General features: G+C 60.1%; 2 protein-coding genes across 11 annotated transcripts in view; both read left to right on the top strand.

The window, feature by feature from the left end:
• The window catches only part of NBEAL2 (neurobeachin like 2), a 29,839-nt gene extending 12,659 nt beyond the window's left edge, over nucleotides 1-17,180 (top strand). For 4 of the 8 annotated variants that reach the window (XM_064496603.1, XM_031470183.2, XM_031470186.2 and 1 more), the window contains 44 exons: nucleotides 1,476-1,559; nucleotides 1,947-2,045; nucleotides 2,510-3,111; nucleotides 3,194-3,326; nucleotides 3,414-3,533; nucleotides 3,664-4,057; nucleotides 4,276-4,358; nucleotides 4,475-4,567; nucleotides 4,721-4,895; nucleotides 5,023-5,156; nucleotides 5,526-5,685; nucleotides 5,899-6,001; nucleotides 6,170-6,323; nucleotides 6,409-6,567; nucleotides 6,770-6,929; nucleotides 7,103-7,188; nucleotides 7,364-7,882; nucleotides 8,505-8,683; nucleotides 8,782-8,941; nucleotides 9,161-9,298; nucleotides 9,392-9,748; nucleotides 9,835-9,984; nucleotides 10,110-10,267; nucleotides 10,385-10,509; nucleotides 10,591-10,726; nucleotides 11,208-11,368; nucleotides 11,467-11,783; nucleotides 11,894-11,989; nucleotides 12,360-12,484; nucleotides 12,568-12,708; nucleotides 12,882-13,012; nucleotides 13,126-13,235; nucleotides 13,327-13,444; nucleotides 13,544-13,641; nucleotides 13,711-13,827; nucleotides 14,468-14,557; nucleotides 14,643-14,752; nucleotides 14,920-15,092; nucleotides 15,208-15,302; nucleotides 15,553-15,669; nucleotides 15,768-15,926; nucleotides 16,003-16,151; nucleotides 16,490-16,625; nucleotides 16,710-17,180. In XM_064496603.1, the coding sequence (XP_064352673.1) occupies nucleotides 1,476-1,559; nucleotides 1,947-2,045; nucleotides 2,510-3,111; nucleotides 3,194-3,326; nucleotides 3,414-3,533; nucleotides 3,664-4,057; nucleotides 4,276-4,358; nucleotides 4,475-4,567; nucleotides 4,721-4,895; nucleotides 5,023-5,156; nucleotides 5,526-5,685; nucleotides 5,899-6,001; nucleotides 6,170-6,323; nucleotides 6,409-6,567; nucleotides 6,770-6,929; nucleotides 7,103-7,188; nucleotides 7,364-7,882; nucleotides 8,505-8,683; nucleotides 8,782-8,941; nucleotides 9,161-9,298; nucleotides 9,392-9,748; nucleotides 9,835-9,984; nucleotides 10,110-10,267; nucleotides 10,385-10,509; nucleotides 10,591-10,726; nucleotides 11,208-11,368; nucleotides 11,467-11,783; nucleotides 11,894-11,989; nucleotides 12,360-12,484; nucleotides 12,568-12,708; nucleotides 12,882-13,012; nucleotides 13,126-13,235; nucleotides 13,327-13,444; nucleotides 13,544-13,641; nucleotides 13,711-13,827; nucleotides 14,468-14,557; nucleotides 14,643-14,752; nucleotides 14,920-15,092; nucleotides 15,208-15,302; nucleotides 15,553-15,669; nucleotides 15,768-15,926; nucleotides 16,003-16,151; nucleotides 16,490-16,625; nucleotides 16,710-16,811 (7,206 nt within the window). In that variant the 3' untranslated portion in view covers nucleotides 16,812-17,180. Of the gene's footprint in view, nucleotides 1-21; nucleotides 920-1,475; nucleotides 1,560-1,946; nucleotides 2,046-2,509; nucleotides 3,112-3,193; nucleotides 3,327-3,413; nucleotides 3,534-3,663; nucleotides 4,058-4,275; nucleotides 4,359-4,474; nucleotides 4,568-4,720; nucleotides 4,896-5,022; nucleotides 5,157-5,525; nucleotides 5,686-5,898; nucleotides 6,002-6,169; nucleotides 6,324-6,408; nucleotides 6,568-6,769; nucleotides 6,930-7,102; nucleotides 7,189-7,363; nucleotides 7,883-8,504; nucleotides 8,684-8,781; nucleotides 8,942-9,160; nucleotides 9,299-9,391; nucleotides 9,749-9,834; nucleotides 9,985-10,109; nucleotides 10,268-10,384; nucleotides 10,510-10,590; nucleotides 10,727-11,207; nucleotides 11,369-11,466; nucleotides 11,784-11,893; nucleotides 11,990-12,359; nucleotides 12,485-12,567; nucleotides 12,709-12,881; nucleotides 13,013-13,125; nucleotides 13,236-13,326; nucleotides 13,445-13,543; nucleotides 13,642-13,710; nucleotides 13,828-14,467; nucleotides 14,558-14,642; nucleotides 14,753-14,919; nucleotides 15,093-15,207; nucleotides 15,303-15,552; nucleotides 15,670-15,767; nucleotides 15,927-16,002; nucleotides 16,152-16,489; nucleotides 16,626-16,709 lie in introns of those variants that run through there. The other 4 variants (XM_031470187.2, XM_031470185.2, XM_031470188.2 and 1 more) reach the window with 2 other exon arrangements.
• Nucleotides 17,181-17,325: 145 nt separating this feature from the next.
• LOC105103631 (death domain-containing membrane protein NRADD) lies at nucleotides 17,326-20,821 on the top strand. 3 transcript variants are annotated; one of them, XM_010997245.3, is made up of 5 exons: nucleotides 17,326-17,551; nucleotides 18,902-18,982; nucleotides 19,665-19,854; nucleotides 19,971-20,113; nucleotides 20,211-20,821. In XM_010997245.3, the coding sequence occupies exons 2-5, from the start codon at nucleotides 18,904-18,906 to the stop codon at nucleotides 20,528-20,530; spliced, it is 732 nt and encodes a 243-aa protein (XP_010995547.1). In that variant the 5' UTR covers nucleotides 17,326-17,551; nucleotides 18,902-18,903; the 3' UTR covers nucleotides 20,531-20,821. The 3 variants fall into 3 exon arrangements, with proteins under 3 accessions (XP_010995547.1, XP_064352680.1, XP_031326055.1); XM_064496610.1 differs by having other exon boundaries at nucleotides 17,326-18,375; XM_031470195.2 differs by having other exon boundaries at nucleotides 17,326-18,982.
• Nucleotides 20,822-22,663: the final 1,842 nt, after the last annotated feature.

The following is a 22,663-nucleotide window of genomic DNA, read 5'->3' as shown; positions in this document are numbered from 1 at the left end:
CATCCTGGGGCTGACCAGCTCAGGCATCCATGTCCCTGGGCAACCCCCCACCCCGGGGCTCCCTCTTGAGCCCTTATGCACTATCCAGGGAGGATAGGGGGGTGAGCAGATATGTATAAAGCCTGGTGTGGCCTAGTAATGGGGCTGGATCCCCCATGCTGTCTCACCCACCTTCCAAATCCCCATTCTAGGGAACAGGGCAGGAGTGATCTGTGCTCTGCCTCGTATTACTGTTGGGAGCTGGGATTTGGCTATGCCAAGCTGGAAGGAACCTTCGAAACTCAACTACCCGTCCCCGTTGCACAGAAAGGGAGTCAGGAAGCCAGATACTTAGGGATTTGGCCATGGTCACTCAGAGAAGGAGGCCCCCCACAAGGGGCCACTTCTTTCCATAGGTCCTTGTACCTGCCCTAAGCAGTCACTGGGCATTCCCAATCTCCTCATCCCCTCATCTTCCCATCCCCCCCCCCCCGATGATGTGCTTCCTGCCTTACCTTGCATGGGGCCCACAGGAGGCTGCAGGGTGTCAGTCAGGGGCTCTGAATGGGACACCCTCTCTGGCCGCTCAGTACCTGGGCTCTAACCTCCAGAGCCCCACCCTGACTTTGTCCTCATAAGGCAGCCTGTGCTTCTATTGCACTTGGCTGTTTTCTGAGAACCTGCATGTCCATTCATCTACAAAGCAAGTGGGGCCAGTAAAACCCCTGATTTTTACAGATGAGGAAACTGAGGCCTGGAGAGGGGAAGAAAGTTGCCTGAGGCCCCTTGGGGAGTCAGGCAGAGCTGGGACCAAGGGCCCTGTGGAGCCAAAATACAGCCTAGCACCTGCTGACAGACTCTTCAAGCCCTCCTGACCCCTCACCCCTCAGTAGTGCAGGGTGAGGGAGCAGCATGCCTCTGGCTGTCGGGTTTGGCTGGGGTGAGCCTCAGTTTTCCCAGCTGGATCTGGGGGAAAGGGGTAGGGTAGGACTTGAAGGTCTCGAAGGTTCTTCTGGTTCTAACATCCTGTGATTGATTGTCCCTAAATTCCCTGATCCCCTGTCAATCATCATGGGTGATGGGGCACTTGCTGGCCTGCCTGCACATGTGTGTCTAGCTTGGGTGGGGATGAGTAGGGACTGAGACTCATAAGCCCACCAGATAGTGGAGGGCAGAGGACAGTGGCAAGAGGGTTCACTGTTCTGTCCCAGTGAGGCTCTTCCTGGCCTTGTTTCTTCCCTGGCTTCTTTGTCAAAGTGGGTCTTGCCAAGCTGCTCGGAGAGGGCCCTAGGGTTGGGGTGAGGGTCACAGCAGTTCAGGCAGGGAGTAAAGGGCCTGGTGCCCAGACAGGGTTGCCACAGTCCCAGGGCCCCCAGCCAGCTCAGCTACCTGCCTTGGGGCATCTGTTCCTGTCCCTAAACCCCTTGTACTGCAGGGTGCTGCCAGCTGCGACATCCTGGCATCTGCCTCTCCTGACTGCCCCTCCCTACCCCAAGGTACTGGACCAGGGCACAGATGCCATTGCAGTCCATGTAATCAGAGTGCTGACCTGCATCATGAGTGGCTCCCCCTCAGCCAAGGTGAGGACGTTGTGGTCCCACTGCAGTAGGCGATACGGGGTGGGAGTTAAATTGACCACACGTCTCCAGAACTGGCCTGAATGGTGGCTGTCAGAGCAAGTGAGCTGGGGAGGTAGCCATCTGCCCTCTGGGGTACAGCTCAGCCCACTGGGTGGGTATTGTCATTAGTTAGTCCTGGGAGCTGGCTATCCTAGGTCAGGGCTGGAGAGGGGAAGGATACTTGGGGCTGACCATCATCTGCAGCCTTCTGAGGTGAACCCACCCTTCCTAGCCGTAGGAGGTGAGGGAGCCCTGACAGGTGGTGCTTCCTCCAGGGTTCCCACTGGATGCGAGTTTGCCCTGGGGCCCACATACATGCTCACTTCTTCTCCACACATCCCTGCACAGGAGGTGTTTAAGGAGCGCATAGGCTACCCTCACCTGCACGAGGTTCTGCAGAGCCACGGTCCCCCCACCCATCGGCTGTTACAAGAACTACTCAACATGGTAAGGGCAGGGGCTTGGGGTCAGGGTCCCCAGAGCAGTCGGGACTGAGTCAGGGCTACCACGGAAGGTGAGCTCTCCACCTGAGGGGACTGGGTTGACTATGGCCAGCATATAGTGTGACCTGTGGCCTGATCCTATGCGTCAGTGTCACTGGGGTGAGGGTTCTGGGCTGCATGGGGCCTAGAAGTGGCTGCATGTTAGCTAGCCCCAGGATGATCCTGGGAACAGGCAGGTAGGGTTTAGGCCAACTCCGACGGAAAGTCGAGGACTGTTGCTGGTAGTGACGGTTTTCCATGCACTTCTGGCTTTCCTGAGCCTCAGACACAACCTATGAGCAGGATGGGGTGGCACGTGTTGCTTTCCCATGTTGTAGGCCAGGAAACAGAGACAGGAAGTCCCACTGTTGGTAGGGTGGCCTCTTCCATGCTGGTTGCCAGGAGCTATCTCCTTCTCTCCGCCCACAGGCTGTGGAGGGCGACCACAGCACCCGTCCGCCGCCTCCAATCCGCAACGAGCAGCCAGTCCTGGTGCTGGTGCGGTGGCTGCCAGCACTGCCCACCGCTGAGCTGCGGCTCTTCCTAGCACAGCGCCTCTGGTGGCTCTGTGACAGCTGCCCTGCCAGCCGTGCCACGTGTGTGCAGGCCGGTCTGGTTGGCTGCCTGTTGGAGACACTCAGCATGGGGGTAGCCCTGGGAGCCCGCTGCCAGGAGCAGCTGCTGGCGCTGCTGCAAGCATTGGGCCACGTGTCGCTAAGGCCCTTGGAGCTGCGGCACTTGCTTCGCCCCCCGCCAGGGCTGGACCCGGGGCCGGGCGGAGACGAGGCTGGGAACGCCCGACACGCAGGTGCCATCATTCGCGCGCTCTCAGGCATGGCCCGGCACCGGGGCCCGGCACGAGCCCTACGGTACTTTGACCTCACGCCCAGCATGGCGGGTATCATGGTACCCCCTGTGCAGCGATGGCCTGGACCTGGCTTCACCTTCCACGCCTGGCTCTGTCTGCACTCCACGGCTGCAGCACCTGCGCCAGCTCCCACCCGGCCGCTTCAGCGAAAGCAACTGTACAGGTGGGCGACTGCCAGGGATTAAGGCACAGTGCCAGGGTGAGCGGGAGAACCAGCAGGCATAACTGGCTTGGCCTGCCCCCAGCTTCTTCACCAGCAGTGGCTCAGGGTTTGAAGCCTTCTTCACGGCGGCTGGGACCCTGGTGGTGGCCGTGTGCACCCGGAAGGAGTACTTGACCATGAGCTTGCCTGAAGTGTCCTTTGCCGACTCTGCCTGGGTGAGCCTCCATCCTTATATGGCTCAGGGAGGGTGGAGGGGACACCAGATGCCACCGTATGGCCTGATGTTGTGGCTTCCGTTCTAGCACTGTGTGGCCATCGTCCATGTGCCTGGGCGCCGGCCCTTCAGCCAGAACCTGGTCCATGTCTACAAAGACGGCCATCTGGTCAAGACAGCACCCCTTCGCTGCCCCTCCCTCAGTGAGGTGTGCCAGGCAGGGTTTGGGGAGGCTTGGGTAGCTTGGGGGACTTGGACAGAGTAGGGCCTGGAGCCCCTGTGTTCCCCCACCCCACAGGCCTCAGCCTCTGGGGTCTGCACTCTTGGGGGTCACTCAGGAACTGGATGCAGGTGGAAGGAACCCCAGGCTCTGCTGTGACCTGACCAGTCCCCCAACCCTGGCCCCGCAGCCTTTCTCCTCCTGCTGTATCGGCTCTGCTGGGCACCGCACAACGACCACCACCACGGGGCTGCCTGCGCCACCAGTCCCTGCTGCCCTGGCTCACACTCACCCCTCCCTCACCCGCTCCCAGTCAGTCCCGGCCACCACAGGGCTTGGCTGGGGGTCCGGGCTGGTGGCCCCCCTGCAGGAGGGCAGCGTCAGCTCCACCCTTGCAGGCACACAGGACACTCGGTGGGGCAGCCCTACATCCCTGGAGGGCGAGCTGGGGGCCGTGGCCATCTTCCATGAAGCCCTGCAGGTGGCAGCCCTGCGGGCCCTGTGCACCCTGGGTACGCAGCGCCCCAACCCCCACCCCGCCCCAGCCCTACCCCGTTGTCCCAAAACCTGGTGGTTAGGGCTTACAAAGTGCCCAGGCCAGAAACTAGGGGTCCAGTGGGGAGAAGGGGTCCCTGGGGTTTTTTCCTCTGATCAGGCAGAGAAGAGGCGGGCTCTAAGTGGGGTTTAGCCGGAAGCCCAGCCAGGTCTGAAGCCCCTTCCCACCCCCCAGGGCCCAATGAGACAGCACCCTTCAAGCCCGACGGTGAACTGCATGAGCTTGGCACCAAGCTGCTCCTCCATTATTCACCTCAGGTGTTGTGGGGCCGGGGGCAGTTGGCTCAACCCCACTCCCTCCCCTTGGCTCCCACCCTCTGTCTGCCACCCCCTCCCCCACTGACCCTTGCTGCCTGCTCACCCCCTGTCCCCAGGCCTGTAAGAACAACATCTGCCTGGACCTGTCCCCTGGTCACGGGCTAGATGGCCGCCTGACGGGCCACAGGGTAGAGACCTGGGACGTGAAGGTGTGTGCTCATGCTGGCGGTGTGTGCAGGGCAGGCTGGGGAGTAGCATGTATCCTGGAAGGTCTTGGGGAGACCCAGGTCCCCAGGCTCGAGGGTCTCGTGGGGCAGGAAATGGCTGGGTGCTGCCCTCTCACTGTGGCCCCCCACCCCCAGGATGTGGTGAATTGTGTGGGAGGCATGGGTGCCCTGCTGCCCCTGCTGGAGCGAGTGGCTGCACAGCCCCAGGAGGCTGAGGCTGGTCCCGCAGAAACACACGACCTTGTGGGGCCCGAACTGACCTCCAGCCACAACACCCAGGGCCTGCTCCTCCCGCTGGGCAAGTCCTCAGGTAAGTGTCCCTGGTGCCTGAGTTGGGGGGAGGAGATCTTGGCATGGTGGGGGGCTGGAGTGCTTGAGGTCTCTGTGGCCACTGGCAGGCCCTTGACACACATCTGTCCCCTTCCTGGTGGTGGTAGAGGAGCGGATGGAGAGAAATGCAGTGGCTGCCTTTCTGCTGATGCTGCGGAACTTCCTGCAGGGCCATGCTGTGAACCAGGAGAGCCTGGTGCAGTGCCAGGGGCCTGCTATCATTGGAGCCCTCCTGCGCAAGGTGGGGTCCTCTGGGACAGGTGGGGAGGGGGCTGCCCTGTCTGATGAAGGGGACTGGTTGTGAGGACCAAGAAGGGGAACCTGAAGCCATTGGCCAGGGAGAGCCTCCTGAGAAGGGTGGCATCTGAACAGGGCCTTGAAAGTCTGGGCAGGGTTTGACCAGAGGGTCTAAGAGAAGTACCGGCCTAGTCTCGGGCCCGGCACCTGCACAGCAGGCTGGGAGCTTGTATTTCAGAGAAGGCAGGGAGCCACTGAAGGGTTCTGAGCAGGCAGGATGCTCGTATCTGCCGGTAAAGGGCAGGGTGGAAGCTGGGAGGCCTGAGAGCGGCAGGCAGGACCTGACATCTCACCCCAGCTCCTCCCCACCCAGGTCCCCAGCTGGGCCATGGACATGAATGTGCTCATGTCCGCCCAGCTGCTGATGGAGCAGGTGGCAGCCGAGGGCAGTGGGCCCCTCCTGTACTTGCTCTACCAGCATTTGCTCTTCAACTTTCACCTCTGGACCCTCAGCGACTTTGCTGTGCGCCTAGGTAGGTGAGGGGATGCCGCCAGGCAGGGTGGTGGTGGAAGTTCTGAGAACTCATAACCCTGGTCTGGGTGATCTGAGGGGCACATCTGCCCTGAGGCGTCTGAGGGGAGCATGACTCTCCCTTGAGGGTTTGGCAGGGGCATAGCCCTGTCCTGGAGGAGGAAGAGATCCAGCTCAGCCTGGTGGCCTGAGCTCTCTGCTGATGCCCACTTAGGCCACATCCAGTACGTCTCTAGCATAGTCCGTGAGCACAGACAGAAGCTGCGGAAGAAGTATGGGGTCCAGTTCATCCTCGATGCCCTGCGCACCCACTACAGGTGAGGCTGGTTGAGGCAGATGGGCCGGGGGTGCTGACACCACAGCCTCTGGCCTTGCGGACAGGGCTGTTGAGTCCTCCAGCTCACCTGCCCACGTCCCCTGTTCTCCTCTCCATGCTCCTGTGTTCTCCCTGCCCTGGATGCGTGTGCCTGTGGGGACCTGCTCAGCCCACAGCGGGAGCGCCCCCTAGCGGCTGACGACCTGCGCACGGTGCAGACTTCACTCCTGGGCCTGGCGCGGGAGTTCCTAGTGCGGAGCTCCTCCGCTGATGACCTGCAGGTGGTGCTGAACTTTCTGGCGGCTGCGGGTGACGATGGCCAGGTAGGCTGGAGGTGGGCGAGGGTGAGGGGTGGAGGGTGGACCATGTTGTGGGGGCCCAGCTCAGTGTGAGATTTTGTATCTCCAGGTGGTGGGTGCGCTGGACCTGCTGCTGGCCCTGCTGCAGGGCTCACCAGCACAGGAGTCTTTGGCTGTCTTTCTGCTGGAGCCAGGGAACCTTGAGGTGCTGCTGGCATTGCTGGTGCGGCCAAGGTCCATGCCCCTGCTGCCCGACCGAGTCTGCAAGGTACACCCAGCTCACCCCCGACTTGGCATCCCATTCACTGGGGCCCCTGCCTGAGTCCAAGGAGGTGTAGCTGGCCTCCAACTGGCAGATGAAGCTGCCTTTGCAGGCCTGTCTTGGAGCCACACACCTGCTAGGTGACTTCCCCTCCTACAGTAACTCCTTCCCTATGCTGAAACTCACCCCTGCAACGACCCCCGCACAGATCCTGCGCAGACTGCAGCAGAATGAGCGCTTACCTGAGCGCAGCCGCCAGCGGCTTCGGCTACGAGATTATGGTCTCCAGGGTCTTGTCGCCTGCCTGCCCGAGGGGGCCGTTTCCCTGCAGCTCTGTCAGGGGCTCTACAGGCTGTTCCTGGGGGCAGGTACAGCCTGGTTGGGGCCAAGAGGCAGGCAGGTGGAGGGGTGACTTGGATCCAGGAACCGGGGCAGGTGGGAACAGGGGAGGTGTTGGTACAGGGGCCAAGGCTGAGCCAGTCAGGGAGCATGGCCCCCTTCTGGGGTCAGTCCCTCAAGCCCTTTCTGGCCGTCCTCCCAGATTGCCTGAACCTCTCAGATCTGTTGGCTGTGGTGCAGCTGTCCCTCCAGGCAGACCTCAGCGTCCGCCTGGACATTTGTCGCCAGGTGAGTGGGAAGTGAAAGCTTTGTCAAGGGCTGGGGGGTGGCTCCTACCCTGAGGACTTGACTTTGCCTGCTTGTGATGAGAGGTCTCTGGAGGCCTCCCCAACAAGGGCCCCAGGAGGAGGGTCTGGGACAGGCTGTCGATGAGTCCCTCACTTGCTGTGCCCTGGCCCGGCAGCTCTTCCACCTCATCTATGGACAGCCAGACATAGTGCGGCTGCTGGCCCGACAGGCTGGCTGGCAAGACGTGCTAACCCGGCTGTTTGTCCTGGAAGCTGTCACAGCCAGCAGTCCCCTGCCCTTTTCTCCTGAGCCACCCACCTCCCCGGAGCCAGCCTTACACAAGCCACCCACTGAGTCACCTGAGCCTTCGGACGTCTTCCTGCCCTCAGAGGTCCCCTGCCCTGACCCTGATGCCTTTTACCATGCTCTCTCCCCATTCTGCACACCCTTTGAGCTGGGCCTGGAACGGGCCAGTGTGGGCTCAGGCAACACTGCTGGTGGTGGCAGCGGCAGCGGCAGTGGGACTCTGACGCCAGCCAGCCAGCCTGGCACACCTTCCCCCCTGGATGGGCCCCGGCCCTTCCCTGCCGCCCATGGTCACCACAGTTCCAGTCTCTCCAATGTGCTGGAGGATGGCAGCCTGCCAGAGCCCACCATCAGTGGGGATGACACCTCTAATACCAGTAACCCTCAGGTGAGGCGGTTTCACTCTCCACCACTGCCTGGCACCAAGAGAGGGCACACGGCAGTTAGTGTGGCCTTTCCAAAGGGGTGTCCCCACTGCTGCCCTCTTGTAGCTTTCATCTGCAGTGTGTTCTGGGGAGGGGGGTCCTGGGACAGAGCAAGTCATGTTGAGACTGAGTTGGGGGCATTAGCCAGGCTTCAGGAGGCCCTCAAGGGAGCCTGTGGGGCAGGGAATTTACAGGGCCCATGGGCAGCATTGCTGTAAGGGTCCTACATTGGGCTTCCAGGTCTGGGGATGGGCCTCTGCTTATTTTATGGCATTCTTCTAGAGAATTCCAGGACAGTCCTTGAGGCCTGTGAGGACTGTGGGGTAACCCTGTGTGTGAACTGTCTCATCTCCTCCTGGGAGTCTCTGGAATCCCCATATCCTCCCTGAAATTCAGGCAGTGGCTGAGGGCCACACCATTCTTTTAGGTCCTCAGTGCCGGGCCATCTTGGCTGTTGACCAAAGGCTCTGCCTTCTGCCTTCCCTACTAGTGGGCAGGTGGAGGTGCTGAACAGGGATAGTGGGGGGGGGGTCAGTGATTCCCTCCCTCTCCATTCCACACCCCACACACCCACTGTGCCTACAGCAAACTTGTGAGGAGGAGCTTTGCAACCTACTCACCAACGTGCTGTTCTCGGTGACTTGGCGGGGCGTGGATGGCAGTGATGAGGCTGCCTGGCGGGAGCGCGGCCAGGTCTTCTCTGTGCTCACTCAGCTGGGGGCCTCAGCCACGCTTGTGCGCCCACCAGACTGCATCAAGCGTAGGTGAGGGGGTGACTCGGGAGGGAGCAGGTCCTTGGGGGAATTCCTCAGGGGCCAGGAAGGTGGTCAGGGAGACACCTGAGTCCCTTGCCCAACCCCAGCCTCCTGGAGATGATGCTGGAATCAGCCCTGACTGACATCAGAGAGGCCTCCCTTGGGGTCCTGGCTAGCCTCACCCAGCATGCACTTTGGCTGCTGCGCCTGCTGCAGGACTTTCTGTGCGCGGAGGGCCACGGTAACCAGGAGCTGTGGAGTGAGAAGGTACAACAGCTCGGAGGGGCATGAGTACCACGTTGACATGCGCCTGAGGGTGTCTGGGAGGTGGATGAGTGCACACGTGTAGCTTGGGTGTCTGTGAGCCTAGGTTTGTCTGTATGTTCAAACCTCTCTGGCCCCCAGCCCAAACCTTACCTTGCTCTCTCTCCATGGGCTCTTGGCCTCCTTTGGTGACGGCTGCCTGGAATATGTGGCGTATGGCAGCTCTTTGAAGGTGTGTGCAGCCTGCTTGATCGCCTGGGAGCTTGGCCACACCTGGCCAATGGCACCGCGGATCTCCGAGAGATGGCACAGATTGGCCTGCGCCTCGTGCTTGGCTACATCCTGCTGGAGGACCCACAGGTGAGCACAGGGTGGGTGTGAAAGGAGGGGGGTGTGATGGGTGTAGGGAGTTCTAGGAGTGACTGGTGCCACCCACACCCCTTCCATCCCCAGCTGCACGCCCAGGCCTATGTGAAACTGCACGCGCTGCTGCAGACCGCAGTGCCCATGCGCCGGGAGGAGGCCTGCTATGTGCTCTCCAAGCTGGAGGCGGCTCTGGCACGGGCGCTTAACACCCCACCCTCAGGGACTCCCCCTGGGGACCAGGAGCGCCCCGCTGCAGTCGCCGCTGCGGAGCGATGCTCATGGCTGGTGCCGCTGGTGCGCACGCTGCTGGACCGTGCCTACGGGCCCTTGGGGCTTCAGTGGGGGCTGCCTTCCCTGCCGCCCACCAACGGCAGCCCTACCTTCTTCGAGGACTTCCAGGCCTTTTGTGCCACCCCCGAATGGCGTCATTTCATCGACAAGCAGGTGCCTGGAGGTAGGGGCACGGGAAGAAAAGTGGAGGCTGGGACCCACATCGAGCACTGGTCTCCTCTCCCTGTCCGATCCACCAGGTGCAGCCCACCATGTCGCAGTTCGAAATGGACACCTATGCTAAGAGCCATGACCTCATGTCGGGCTTCTGGAACACCTGCTACGACATGCTCATGAGCAGTGGGCAGCGGCGCCAGCGGGAACGGGCGCACAGCCGTCGGGCCTTCCAGGTGTGCGGCCCGAGGTGGGGGACGGGGAGCTGCTCCACTTGTTTACCCAGGGCACGGCTGACGGGACAGGGTGGAGAAACGGGGGCAGTACAGGAAGGGACTCACCTTTTCCTCCAACCCCCCAGGAGCTGGTGCTGGAACCTGCGCAGCGGCGGGCGCGCCTGGAGGGGCTGCGCTATGCAGCGGCGCTAAAACAACAGGCAACGCAGCACTCTACCGCCCTGCTCCACTGGGGGGCGCTGTGGCGTCAGCTCTCTAGCCCCTGCGGGGCCTGGGCCCTGAGGTGGGCGAGGTTTGGGGGGGCCAGGAGGGTGCCTTGAGGGTGAAGCCTGGGAATAACAGAGAGGGTCTACAGACTTCTGCCCCCTACTCATGACCACCACTGGGAACATATCTATAGGGACCCTCCGGCCCCCCGCTGGAAGCTGTCCAGTGCCGAGACATATTCGCGCATGCGTCTGAAGCTGGTGCCCAACCACAACTTCAACCCTCACCAGGAAGCCAGCGCCTTACGCGACAACCTGGGTGAGAGGGTGTGCTGAGTCATCCAACGTCATATGCCCTGTCTTGCCTAGCTCTGGCTGAGCACCACTGGGCTCATTGCAGGTGAGGCTCCTCTGACACCCACCGAGGAGGCCTCGCTGCCTCTAGCAGTGACCAAAGAGGCCAAAGTCAGCACCCTACCCGAGGAGCTGCAGGAAGACCAGCTGGGCGAGGATGATCTGGCTGCACTGGAGATGGCGTGAGTGGGGCTGGGACAGAGTTGTGGGGGGTGGCGGGCAAGTGGTCTGCTCCAGTGTGTGCATTCAGGCAGTGGAATTGATTCCTGAATCCATTTCCTCTCCTGCTGCAGCACTGAACGCCCTGAAATGATGGTCCAAAATCAAGAGAGGGGTTGGGCAGAGCTGTCTACCCGGATAGATGGTAGCTCTTCCCTGGCTAGGCACCCCAGAGCAGGACTGAGAAACACAAACCAGACCAGGACAGGGGCCCATGGGAGTGGGCACAGGCTGAGCGAGGAGAAGCTGGGGACAGGAGTCCATGTCCTGGCATTCAGAGGCCCAGTTTTCTGGCCAGTCTGGACCCTGGGCAGCTCCTCCCTCTCCCCTGGGAGTCATGAGCCATGTACCTCATGAGTTGGTGGCACTCTGGGAGTGTGGTCCCTGGACTTGTTGGGAAGGGGGTCCCAGGGCCTAGTACCTGAAGTGGGTTCTGGCCCCCAGGTTGGAGGCAGCAGAACTGGACGAGCAGCATGAGAAGCTGGTGCTGTCAGCTGAGTGCCAACTGGTCACGGTGGTAGCTGTGGTCCCAGGGCTGCTGGAGGTCACCACACAGCACGTGTATTTCTATGATGGCAGCACTGAGCGTGTCGAAACTGAGGAAGGTGCGTTCTGATGGAGCTGCTTGGAGGGACAGCAGGGGTTGCTGGGGTCTGGTGGGGCCAGGGCGACTGGCTCCTGCACTCGCTGTCTGTCCCCACAGGCATCGGCCATGACTTCCGGCGCCCACTGGCCCAGCTGCGCGAGGTCCACCTACGGCGTTTCAACCTGCGCCGCTCAGCACTTGAGCTCTTCTTTATTGATCAGGCCAACTACTTCCTCAACTTCCCGTGCAAGGTGGGCGGGGCCGCAGCCTCATCTCCTTTCCAGGCCCCTAGGCCCCAGCCCTGCCCCATCCCGCCCCACACCCAGGTACGGAACCAGGTGTACTCGTTGCTCCTGCGCCTACGACCCCCTACCCAAGGCTACCTGAGCAGCCGCTCCCCCCAGGAGATGCTGCGCGCCTCAGGCCTTACCCAGGTGAGAGCCCTGGAGTGTGAGGAGCGGGTGAGGTCAGGGCCCTGTGATTGGTTCGAGTGCTGGCAGCCCAACTGGCTCACCTTTTGCCTACCCCTGGCCTTGCCTCCCAGAAATGGGTACAGCGTGAGATCTCCAACTTCGAGTACTTGATGCAACTCAACACCATCGCGGGGCGGACCTACAATGACTTATCTCAGTACCCTGTGGTGAGGGCTTGCTCCCGCCTCCACCCTGCCCCTCTATTCTGCCAGCCCCGGTTCACCCAAGTATGAGCACTGATGGTGGGCCGAGCTCTCAGCTTCATCCTAGGCAGGTGCTGCCTGAGACCTGGCCTCTGTTCCCTGCCACCCCCTCCCCACACACACCCAGCCCTACTCTCCTCCCCTCCTGGCCTCTGTTTTCCGTTAAGGGAATCCTGTCCCAGGCAGTCCCTCCTGCTCCCCTGCAGCCCCTCCACATGGTTTGACCTGACCCTTGGGCTCTGCCCATCTTCCTGAGGGCGAGGGTGAGGGCAGGGCAGGGTGGCAGGGAGGCCATCAGGACCCTCATGCAGCTCCTGCCTGGGTGGGCGGCCAGTTCCCCTGGGTCCTACAGGACTACGTGTCCCCAGCCTTGGACCTCAGCAACCCAGCCGTCTTCCGGGACCTGTCCAAACCCATCGGTGTGGTGAACCCCAAGCATGCCCAGCTCGTGAGGGAGAAGTGAGTGTGTGGACAAGGCTGGGCTCAGGAGTTGGGAGGGACAAGGGGTGGCCTTCTGCTGACTCTGTCAACTGTGTCCTCAGGTATGAGAGCTTCGAGGACCCAGCAGGCACCATTGACAAGTTCCACTATGGCACCCACTATTCCAACGCGGCAGGCGTGATGCACTACCTCATCCGTGTGGAACCCTTCACCTCCCTGCACGTCCAGCTGCAGAGTGGCCGGTGCGGCCCCGGGCGGGGTGGGCAGATCATGTGGGGCGGGGCTGGGCAGTGAAGGGAAGAGGCAGATTTTCCAGGCACCCCAGGCCCTCTGGCTCCCTGCTTTCCTGCAGCCACAACTTCTCCCTCCGTGTCCCCCTTCGCCCCTCCTCACTTTGGCCCGTGCCCCTCCCCAGCTTTGACTGCTCTGACCGGCAGTTCCACTCGGTGGCGGCAGCCTGGCAGGCCCGCCTGGAGAGTCCAGCCGATGTGAAGGAGCTCATCCCAGAGTTTTTCTACTTTCCGGACTTCCTAGAGAACCAGAACGGTAAGAGCTGGCGTTGGGGTGGGAGGCATGGGGACGGAGCGCACAGGCTGGGGGTGGCCAGGGAGCAGATGAAGATGGCGCAGCCAGACAGCTGACCCAGTCTTCTGTGCCAGGCTTTGACCTGGGCTGCCTCCAGCTGACCAACGAGAAGGTGGGAGACGTGGTGCTGCCCCCGTGGGCCAGCTCTCCTGAAGACTTCATCCAGCAGCACCGCCGGGCTCTGGTGAGATGAGCACACACAGGCGGGCAGCCAGGTTGAGGGGTGGGGTGATGGTCAGCTGTCCCTGGACTGACTGCCCCTTTGTCACTCCCAGGAGTCAGAGTATGTGTCTGCCCACCTGCACCAGTGGATCGACCTCATCTTTGGCTACAAACAGCGGGGTCCAGCCGCGGAAGAGGCCCTCAACGTCTTCTATTACTGCACCTATGAGGGTGAGCAGTGCCCTGGACTCAGGTGGGGGCCGGGGTACAGAGGAGGCATGAACGCAGAGGGCATAGAGGGAGTCCTGACCACCCTGCCTTCCTGCTCAGGGGCTGTGGACCTGGACCAAGTGGCAGATGAGCGGGAACGGAAGGCTCTGGAGGGCATTATCAGCAACTTTGGGCAGACTCCCTGTCAGCTGCTGAAGGTAAGGCTGGCTTGGAAGACAGTGGCCAGGGATGCCCAGGCCACAGTGCTGACCGACCATTGTCCACAGGAGCCACATCCGGCACGGCTCTCAGCTGAGGAAGCAGCCCAACGCTTTGCACGTCTGGACACTAACTCACCTAGCATCTTCCAGCACCTAGACCAGCTCAAGGCCTTTTTTGCAGAGGTAAGAGGAGGCAGGGCCTCAACTTCCTTCTGTTCTGTGTGAAATGCATTTAATCCCACTGTCTTTACCAACCCTTTGGGGCAGGTGGAAAACCTAAATCAAGGTCACTGATACTAAGACATCTTAGAAAAAGAGGTACACATCAGAGAAGATAGGAGAGGTGTTGGGGGGGTGCATTCTTCAGGAGGGAGGGCTAGGACATGGTGTTGACTCATCTGACCATCCTTAGGGAGACAAGAAGGAAGAAATCTGGCCTGGGTTACTCTCCCTTACCTCCCTGCCTGCAGCCCAGAGTGCCCCCAGGCCTGATGTGTTTAGGCTCTTTTCTGCTCCTGCAAGCAGGCTGGGGGACATGGAGTGATGGGGTGGGAGGACCAAGGTTGAAACTGAGCTTGAGACCCTAGAAGGGTCCTCCTTGTCCATCCTGTTTGGTTTCTTACTTACTTTCTGAGGTGCCTTCCTGAAGGCCCACTGGTCTCTGATGCCTGTTTCTCAGAGGGACTTCTGCCTCTATGGCACCTAGTCTGTGACTCCTGGCGGCTGAGACCAAGGGACAGAGTGGTGCTCCAGGGAGCAGGTAGTGTAGTGGGAGCCCCCGCTGATTGCTCAGGCACCAGCTAGCCCCACACTCCCCCTGCAGGTCATCAGTGAGGGCGTGCCCCTCGTACTGGCTCTGGTTCCCCACCGGCAGCCCCACTCCTTCATCACCCAGGGCTCCCCAGACCTGTTGGTAAGTGCACTGGGCCGGGCTCCACCTCAGCTCTACCCCGTCTCTGACTCTGCCCAAACCCACCTCTGCCCCCTCTCACCTGCAGGTCACTGTGAGTGCCAGTGGGCTGCTGGGCACCCACAGCTGGCTGCCCTATGACCGCAACATAAGCAACTACTTCAGCTTCAGCAAAGACCCCACCATGGGCAATCCCAAGTAGGACAGAGGGCTGTGGGCAGGGGTGGGCTGTAACTACCCCGCACCCAGAGTTGTCTCCCCACCCAATCAAAATGCAGGCCATCTGCAGGCTCTGGCCATGGTCTCTGAGGGCCTGGGTCCCCTATGTGGCCTTGCCTTACCTGTGGTCCTCCTCACTGGGTCAGGACGCAGCGACTGCTGAGCGGCCCGTGGGTGCCAGGCAGTGGCGTAAGTGGGCAAGCTCTGGCGGTGGCCCCCGACGGGAAGCTGCTGTTCAGTGGTGGCCATTGGGACTGCAGCCTGCGAGTGACTGCGCTACCCCGGGGCAAGCTGCTGAACCAGCTCAGCCGCCACCTTGGTATGGGCAGCCTTGGAGCTAGGGCTGTGCAGGTGGGAGTAGGGTTCCGAGGCTGGCCAGGGAGGGGTAACTGCTCTGCTCTGCTTGTACCCTGCCCTCCCCTCCCCCCATGCAGATGTAGTAACCTGCCTTGCACTGGACTCCTGTGGCATCTACCTCATCTCAGGCTCCCGGGACACCACGTGCATGGTGTGGCGGCTCCTGCAACAGGTGTGCCAGGTGGAAGCCCCATGGGGCCCCCACAGTCCAACCCTGCTGTCCATCTGCCCCTCAGTTGGCCTCTAGCCCTGCCCTCCTCTCTTCCCCTCCCCCTGCTACCATAAGCAAGTCTGGAGCTCCGCAGCCCTCCAGCTCTCTGGCTTTGGACAAGGCCTTCGCTTTCGTGAGCTTTAGCCTTCTCACTCAGGGGCCAAGGTAGTGGGGTGCCCCAGTCCTGAGCCAGCGCTGGTGTTCTCCACAGGGTGGTCTCTCAGTGGGGCTGGCATCAAAGCCTGTGCAGATCCTATATGGGCACGAAGCTGCAGTGAGCTGTGTGGCCATCAGCACTGAACTCGACATGGCGGTCTCTGGATCTGAGGTGTGTGATTGCCTGTGCCCGGGGGAGGCTGAGTTTGCTGGGCACTGCCCCTGAAGCCCAGACACCTCTGCCTCGCACCCTAAGCTGCTTTCCTGCAGGATGGAACTGTGATCATCCATACTGTACGCCGTGGCCAGTTTGTAGCAGCACTAAGGCCCCCTGGGGCCACATTGCCTGGACCTGTGTCCTACCTGGCGCTGGGGTCAGAGGGCCAGATTGTGGTGCAGAGCTCAGCGCGGGAGCGTCTGGGGGCTCAGGTAAGGAAAAAGGGCACCCAGCCAAGATAGGGGTGGTTGGGGTTCTGTCTTTGCTGATACCTCCTGCTTCCTCCAGGTCACCTACTCCTTGCACCTGTACTCGGTGAATGGGAGGCTGAGAGCTTCACTGCCCCTGGTGGAGCAGCCCACAGCCCTTGCGGTGACGGAGGACTTTGTTCTGCTGGGCACGGCCCAGTGTGCCCTACACATCTTCCACTTGAACAAGTGAGCCCCACTACTACGGGTTCATGGTCCTTCAGGGTGGTGGTCATTGGCAGAGGACACTGGGAGGTGCCCCCGTGGACCCACACCCTCTTTACATGTCTGTGCACACATTTTTCAAGGCCTGTCACCTGTTCTCCCATTCCACAGTGGGGTGATCTTATCCTGGGCCTCCCTTAGCCACACATTCGTGGGGGATCTCTTTATGTGTCGATTTTAAACAAGCCATCCTTCAAATGAGGATAAGGAGGTAGATGGGAGAATGAAGGGACATCTGCTGGATACAAAGCTTCCTTGCAATCATGAGTTCATGTATATCCATATGCCCTCCCTCCCTGCAGACTGCTGCCAGCCACGCCTCCCCTGCCCATGAAGGTGCCCATCCGCAGCGTTGCTGTGACCAAGGAGCACAGCCATGTGCTCGTGGGCTTGGAGGACGGCAAGCTTATCGTGGTGGGCGCAGGGCAGCCCTCTGAGGTGAGGATGCAGGCAGGCCAGCCCCTCGAACAGGGCCGGGAGCGACGGTCCTGGCTGACCCCAGCCTGCTCCTACTCCTACTAGGTGCGCAGTAGCCAGTTCGCGCGGAAGCTGTGGCGGTCCTCGAGGCGCATCTCCCAGGTGTCCTCCGGGGAGACAGAGTACAACCCTGGAGAGGCCCGCTGACAGCCCTGCGCCCCACTGCGCAGCTCCGCCCCCAGCAGTTTCCGCCTCCGAGGCCCCACCCAGGAGTCCACAGGAGGAGGCGACACCCAGCCTCAGGGGGTGGGCAGGGCCCCCACCTCCGCCCAGCTCAGGGATTGGCGGGCGGTGTCACTCCAGGAAGTCCGGCCCCTCGCCGGCAGAGGGGCCGCCCAGAGTCCTAGCACTGGCCTCAGTGGCCGCAAGCATTTTTGCACAATCTGAGGAGGGGGATCCAGGCTCCCAGGGCCCCGTCCCGCCGTAGCACAGGGGCCGGGCTGTGGCCTTAATCCTAAGGGCGCACCCCCCACCCCCGTTCTCCCATCTCAGCAATAAACCTGGACTAGTTTTGTAGCTGTTCCGCCTCCGAGCATGCGTGCGCGCGTTGCGTCTCAGCCTGCCCTGGGCTCAAGTCCCAAGGAGACTTGTCACCTCCGCTCGGCCCGGCCCGCGGTTTCTCAGGTGCGGCTTCGGACTCACTTCTGCGCATGTACGCGTTCCTGAGCCGGGCGGGGCAAGACCGCGAGCGGCCCCGCCCTCCAGTGCCGCCCCGCCCTTCGGTGTCCAGCCCCCTTCACTTCCCAGCTTTCCTCCCCACTCTCGGGAGGGCAGAACCTGGCCTACCCAGGAACTACACTCTGGCCTCCTCGCCGGCCCGAGGCTCGGAGGCCACGTTCCGTCAGGTTGAGCGTATCCTGGGACTTGCGGAGGGTCGGCTGCTGCAGGTCAGGAGCGGGTTGGGGACGGAGTCCTGGGTCTTCCTGGATGGAGGCGCTGAAGGCTGCCTCCAGGCCCCACACTTGCAGACCAGAGGGCCTGCGGATGTTGTCCATTATGGTGCTGACGTCTGGGTTAGGATGCGTGTTGGAAGCCAGGGCAGTGTGGGTGTGCGGTGTTGTGTGTGCGTCTTTTGTGGACCTGGAGACGGGTGTGTGTGGTAGAGGCTCCAATCCCGCAGCTCGTGGGTGTTGGGGAGTGGGGGTGGTCAGGTACAGACACAAGGCCTGGCTCTCTGCAAGCGCTATACACAGGCTAATCCGCCAACCAGGATCCAGAAAGGGCCGCTTATGTGGTAAGTAACGCGAATGTACACATCGTTCACACGGCAAGGGTCGCCACAGAATCTGTGCCAGACTCACTCGCCGACACTGGACTTTGCCACACACGTGGGCCCGTGACTTTCCCCAGGGAAGTGAGTTTGGAATGCTTGGGTTGGACCAGGCCAGATGTGGAGTGGTGGATGTTGGGGAGTTGAAGGGCCTTCCCCCAGGTCTCTTCTCCATCCTTTTTCCCCTCCTTAGCCCAGACCAGGGTCTCCTCCCCAGGCCTCAGGACGCCTCCTGAGGACCTGCAGTCCCAGCAGTATCAGGTATCAGCCTACATGTAGAGATAGTTCCTGGGATTGAGTGGTCCTCTTCTTCAGGTTTCTGGCCTCCAGACCCTCTCCAAATTCCCAGATGAGAAAGGACCAGGAGTCCTCTGGGCCCACATGCCCTCTACCCTTGCTGAGCCCATCAGAGTACCCTCCCATCCAGCCTCTGAGCAGGAGGTGAGGGCTGGACACTGACCCTGGAGGCAGGAATGGGAACATAGTCACTCCAGAAACTGCTGGTACTGAGAACTCTGGGGAGCTTCCTACTAGCCAGTTAAGTCTCCACCTGGCTCTGGCTGAGAATGGGGATGGGAGTCTCCCTGGTTCTCCTATTGCCATCCCTGGACTCAGACCAGGGGTTTGCCAAGGTCTCTGAGACAGGGGGGTTTCCAGTGTGCCCTTTTCCATGCTGAGCTGCACCCTGGCCTCCTCCAGCTGCGGCCAGCTCTATCATCACCTCCACCCCATTTGCCCCTGGAGGAAACTGGTCTAGATTGGTGAGTGGGGACATGGAGGGTGCCCAGCCCTGGAGTGAATCAGGATGAAGTGAACCAGGAAAGTGGGACAGACTACCCTAAGGGATTCCAGACTTTAAGCCTGAGGAATTCCCCCCATGTCCCTATACACAGACCCTTCTGAAAGCGTAAGTCTCCCAGGTCCTTTGCCTGGGCACTGCCCATGACATTTTAACTCCTTCTCTAAGAGATGCAGCCCCTGGGAGCACTACTAGCTGGCAGAACTATGCTTCACAACTCCAGCCACAGGGAAGGCATGGTCCATGTGGGTAAGCACCTCTTGATCCAAATTTTGGGCATTGGGTAAGAGGAGGGTAGCACACAGGTGGGTTAGCCACACACAAGTCCAGTCACAGACCCTGGAGTCCCTGTTTCTTGTGCCTTGCCTGCACTGGATTGTGGGGACCAGCTGGCCTACAGGCAGAAGTGAGCAGCAGCATTTACTTGCCTTCTGGCTCAGCTTTATTTTGCAAAAATTTACAAGATCTCCCGTGCCCAGAGGCCCCCACAGGGACCAACGTGAATCAGTGTCCTGTCACAGTCCAGACTTGGTAGGAAAGACCGGACACAATTTAGTGCCATAGTAGATGGAGAAGGTAGGCCAGGAGCCAGAAAAGGGAGAGGCTGGGAGAGTTCAAGGAAGACTTCCCAGGGGAGGAGAGTCTTGCCAGGTTGTCAGATGGAGACGGTAGACCAGCAAGAGCAGATGTCTGGAAGCCTGAGAGGAGGTGCATCAGGGAAGGGCTAGGTGTCCAAGGGTGGTGAACAAAGAGGAGGCTGTGGGAGCTAAGTGTGGGGAACAAATTAGTCATCTTCGATGCTATGGTATGAGCTTTTGACTTCACATAGTAGGGACTATTATTTCAAGTCTTTCTAGCAGTCTATGTCTGCTGCCTAGGGACCCTCGCCTTGATTCCTTGCTCCTGATCTTGTCTGTCCTTTTCTCTACAGGTAAGACCTGGAGGGAGCACGACAGGGACAGGGAAGGAGTGTGGGTAGGGGCAGGGGGAGCCCTGGCCCCAGGCACCTCCTCTCCATTCCCCCCTGAGCCTCCAGGGGCCTCGAGCAGCATCATCCCTGTCTACTGTGCCCTCCTGGCCACTGTGGTCCTCGGTCTGCTCGCTTATGTGGCCTTCAAGTGGTAGGTGGTCTGGGCATTGCCCTGTGGTACCCTCTCCCCATCTGGACTCCCAGCCAGCTCCTTCTCTGACTCAGTGAAGACTGGAGCAGGCTGGCAGGTCCCCCTGCTCCCCACAGCTGGCGCTCACACAAACAGAGACAGCAACTGGCCAAAGCTCGGACTGCAGAGCTGGGGGCTTTCAACAGGGATCAGATGCATGGGGATAGCACTGTCTTCCAGGACTCTCCATGCGGTCTGGAGCCCTGTGCTCCCAGCCAGGGTGAGTCTTCTACCCCAGTCTATAGTCCTTCATCCTAGCTCTGCCACACTACAAAGCCTGTCTGACCCTCATGTGCCCCTCATGTCTCTCACCTCAGGGCCACATCCTGAGCTTGGCTGCCGGCTTTACCTCCATCTCCCTCGGCAGCAGCAGGAGGAAGTGGAGCAGCTCCTGGAGGCATCTGGCGAATCTGACAAAGGCTGGCAGGGCCTGGCAAGCCGCCTGGGCTACCGGTCTGAGGCTGTGGAGACCATGGCCCAGAGCCAGGTGCCAGCCTACACCCTGCTGAGAGACTGGGCTGTTCAAGAGGGCAGCAGTGCCACCCTCAGGGTGCTAGCAGACACCCTGGCTGCCATGGGCCGTGAAGATGTGGTCCGGGTGCTGGGCCCCTTTGCTGAGGGCTGCTCTGTGGTGTAAGTGATGCTTCCACAGCCCGGCCTCTCACGGAACCTGCTCTGGTGCTCCCCACCACCCTCATATCTCATACACCTTCCCTTTCACGGGCTTCCTGGCATTGGTGACCTCAGCCTGCTCTGTGCCAGGGGGGCACAGATGATCCAGCCACCATTCACCTCCCCTCACCCTACCTTCCTCCAGGAAGGTTGGTGGTAAGGAATGGTCCTGTCCCCCTCCCCTTACTTAGCCTCAACTGTTGCTTTCTACTTTTGTATCCCATATTAAAGGCAACTTTGGACTATTGTCCTGGCACTTCTGGCTCCGTGGGTGGCTATGTGGCGGCAGAGGCCCAGAAAAAGGATAGGGTCCCTAGAAGGTAGGAGGAGCCCCTAAATTGGCAGTGTGCACCTGCAGATGTGTGAGCTCTGGAGGCGGAATGGCAGTCACATCCCACATCTGCCTTCACTGGCTGAGTCGTGTTAGGAAGTATTTTACCTTTCTGAACTTTAGCTTCCTTTGCTGGAGAATAAAAACATTGGCATGTTCAGTAGGCAACCTCCTACCCTCACCCCTGACTCTCAGGTTGGCACCAAGGGGCCTTAGGTTTGAGACCATTTTCCTGACTTGTGCTGTGACCAACATCAAAGGGAGGCTGGAAGCCTGCCCGCGCAAGGAGGAGGTCAGAGGCAGACTGGTCCTGGGAGGCTAATTACCAAGGGCGTCAGGTCATCTCTAGGTGAGAAAAAAGAAGTAAGGCTTTTTGTTTCAAGACCTGTTCTAGACTCAGGAGAGGAGAGGAGGTCCAAACATGCTTCCACAGCTGCTTATGTGGTTTCCACACAAGCCAAGGACAAGTTAGGTCATCCCACCTGAGGGGCTGTTGAGACAGGGCAGCTGCAGCCAGACCATCTGCACCCCGTGTATATGACCACCTTGAATGGATAGGCGGGCAGGTTGGTTACTGTGCCTTTGGAGGGGGTTGCTCTAGCAGACAGGCCCTGCCAAAGAAGGAACAGTGGCTACCATCCTGGCCTCCATCAGGATCAGAGCACTTAAGAAACACAGGCACCTAAACTCACTCAGGAGATTGGGGCCCAGAGTAGATCTTGTCCCCTTGCTGAGATGTGACTAGGATTGGTGGGCTGTGAGTGCCAAACTCATCAGACTGCTGCTACTGCTCCTTCCTCAGTTTACTAGGGCTGCTTAACCCTGTAAATCTTTTCCTTAAAATAAGGACAGGTTTAGAGGCACCCTCATCTGGAAATGACCCTTGGGCAATAACCCAGGAGAGAAAGCAGGAAAGGCTGAGTGTTTGGTCAGCTTGAATCAGGCCAGTGCACTGGAGACACCACACCTACTTCAGAGGGCTACCGAGGATCGGATCGGCAATGACTGAAATCCTGCACTGAGAGACATGAACAGGCCCTGGATTAGCTGGCACCCCTCATCACCACCAAAGGGATCTGAGCTTAAAGGTATCGAGGTGTGTGTAGAAGGGGAAGATTTGGGAAAAAAACTTAAAGGGAGGTAAAATAACAGAATTCCTCTTCAAAGAGGTCCTTTCTGAAACTTGACAGCTCCTTGGTCACCACCCTTTAATGAAAGGCCTCCCAGATTTCCTTGGAGGAACCTAGAGCCTCAGGTAAAACCATGAGTTTGACTTTGCTGCAAAGCAGCAGCGCACATGGCTGCACCTCTGCAGGGCAAACTCATCCCTTTTCATGTGCTCAAGCATGTTATTTGGTACAATAATGTGCTTGAGTTTAACAGTAAGGCTGCAGGACCATGGGAAAATACTTTGGCTACGTTGTTAAATAGCACATCTAATGATTACGTCTTCAAAGTAGGCGTTTTTCTCCTCTTTCTACAATTCCTTTAATTCAAGGAAATCAGATGAGATACTGAGCCTCACTGAGGAGTCTTACTTTCCTCATCCAAACAGTGCCAATTCCTGTGCCTTCAGGTTGTGAGGATCAAATGAATACAACCTGAGTTCTAAGGGCCCAGCAGGCAGTGACTGCTGCCCACCCCACCCAAGACTGGGCAGACCACAGCCTCTTCCCCAAGGGCTTTGGTACAGTGAGCAAAATCACCCTGGTGAGGAAGAGATGGGACCACTCTCTTTGCAGAGATGGGCCCCAGGCTGGCCTGAAG

The sequence above is a fragment of the Camelus dromedarius genome, chromosome 17 (assembly GCF_036321535.1).
Source record: "Camelus dromedarius isolate mCamDro1 chromosome 17, mCamDro1.pat, whole genome shotgun sequence".
In the NCBI taxonomy this organism is placed as follows: Eukaryota; Metazoa; Chordata; class Mammalia; order Artiodactyla; family Camelidae; genus Camelus; species Camelus dromedarius.
The sequence above is the reverse complement of the archived record's forward strand: the minus strand, read 5'-3'. Positions and strand labels throughout refer to the sequence as shown.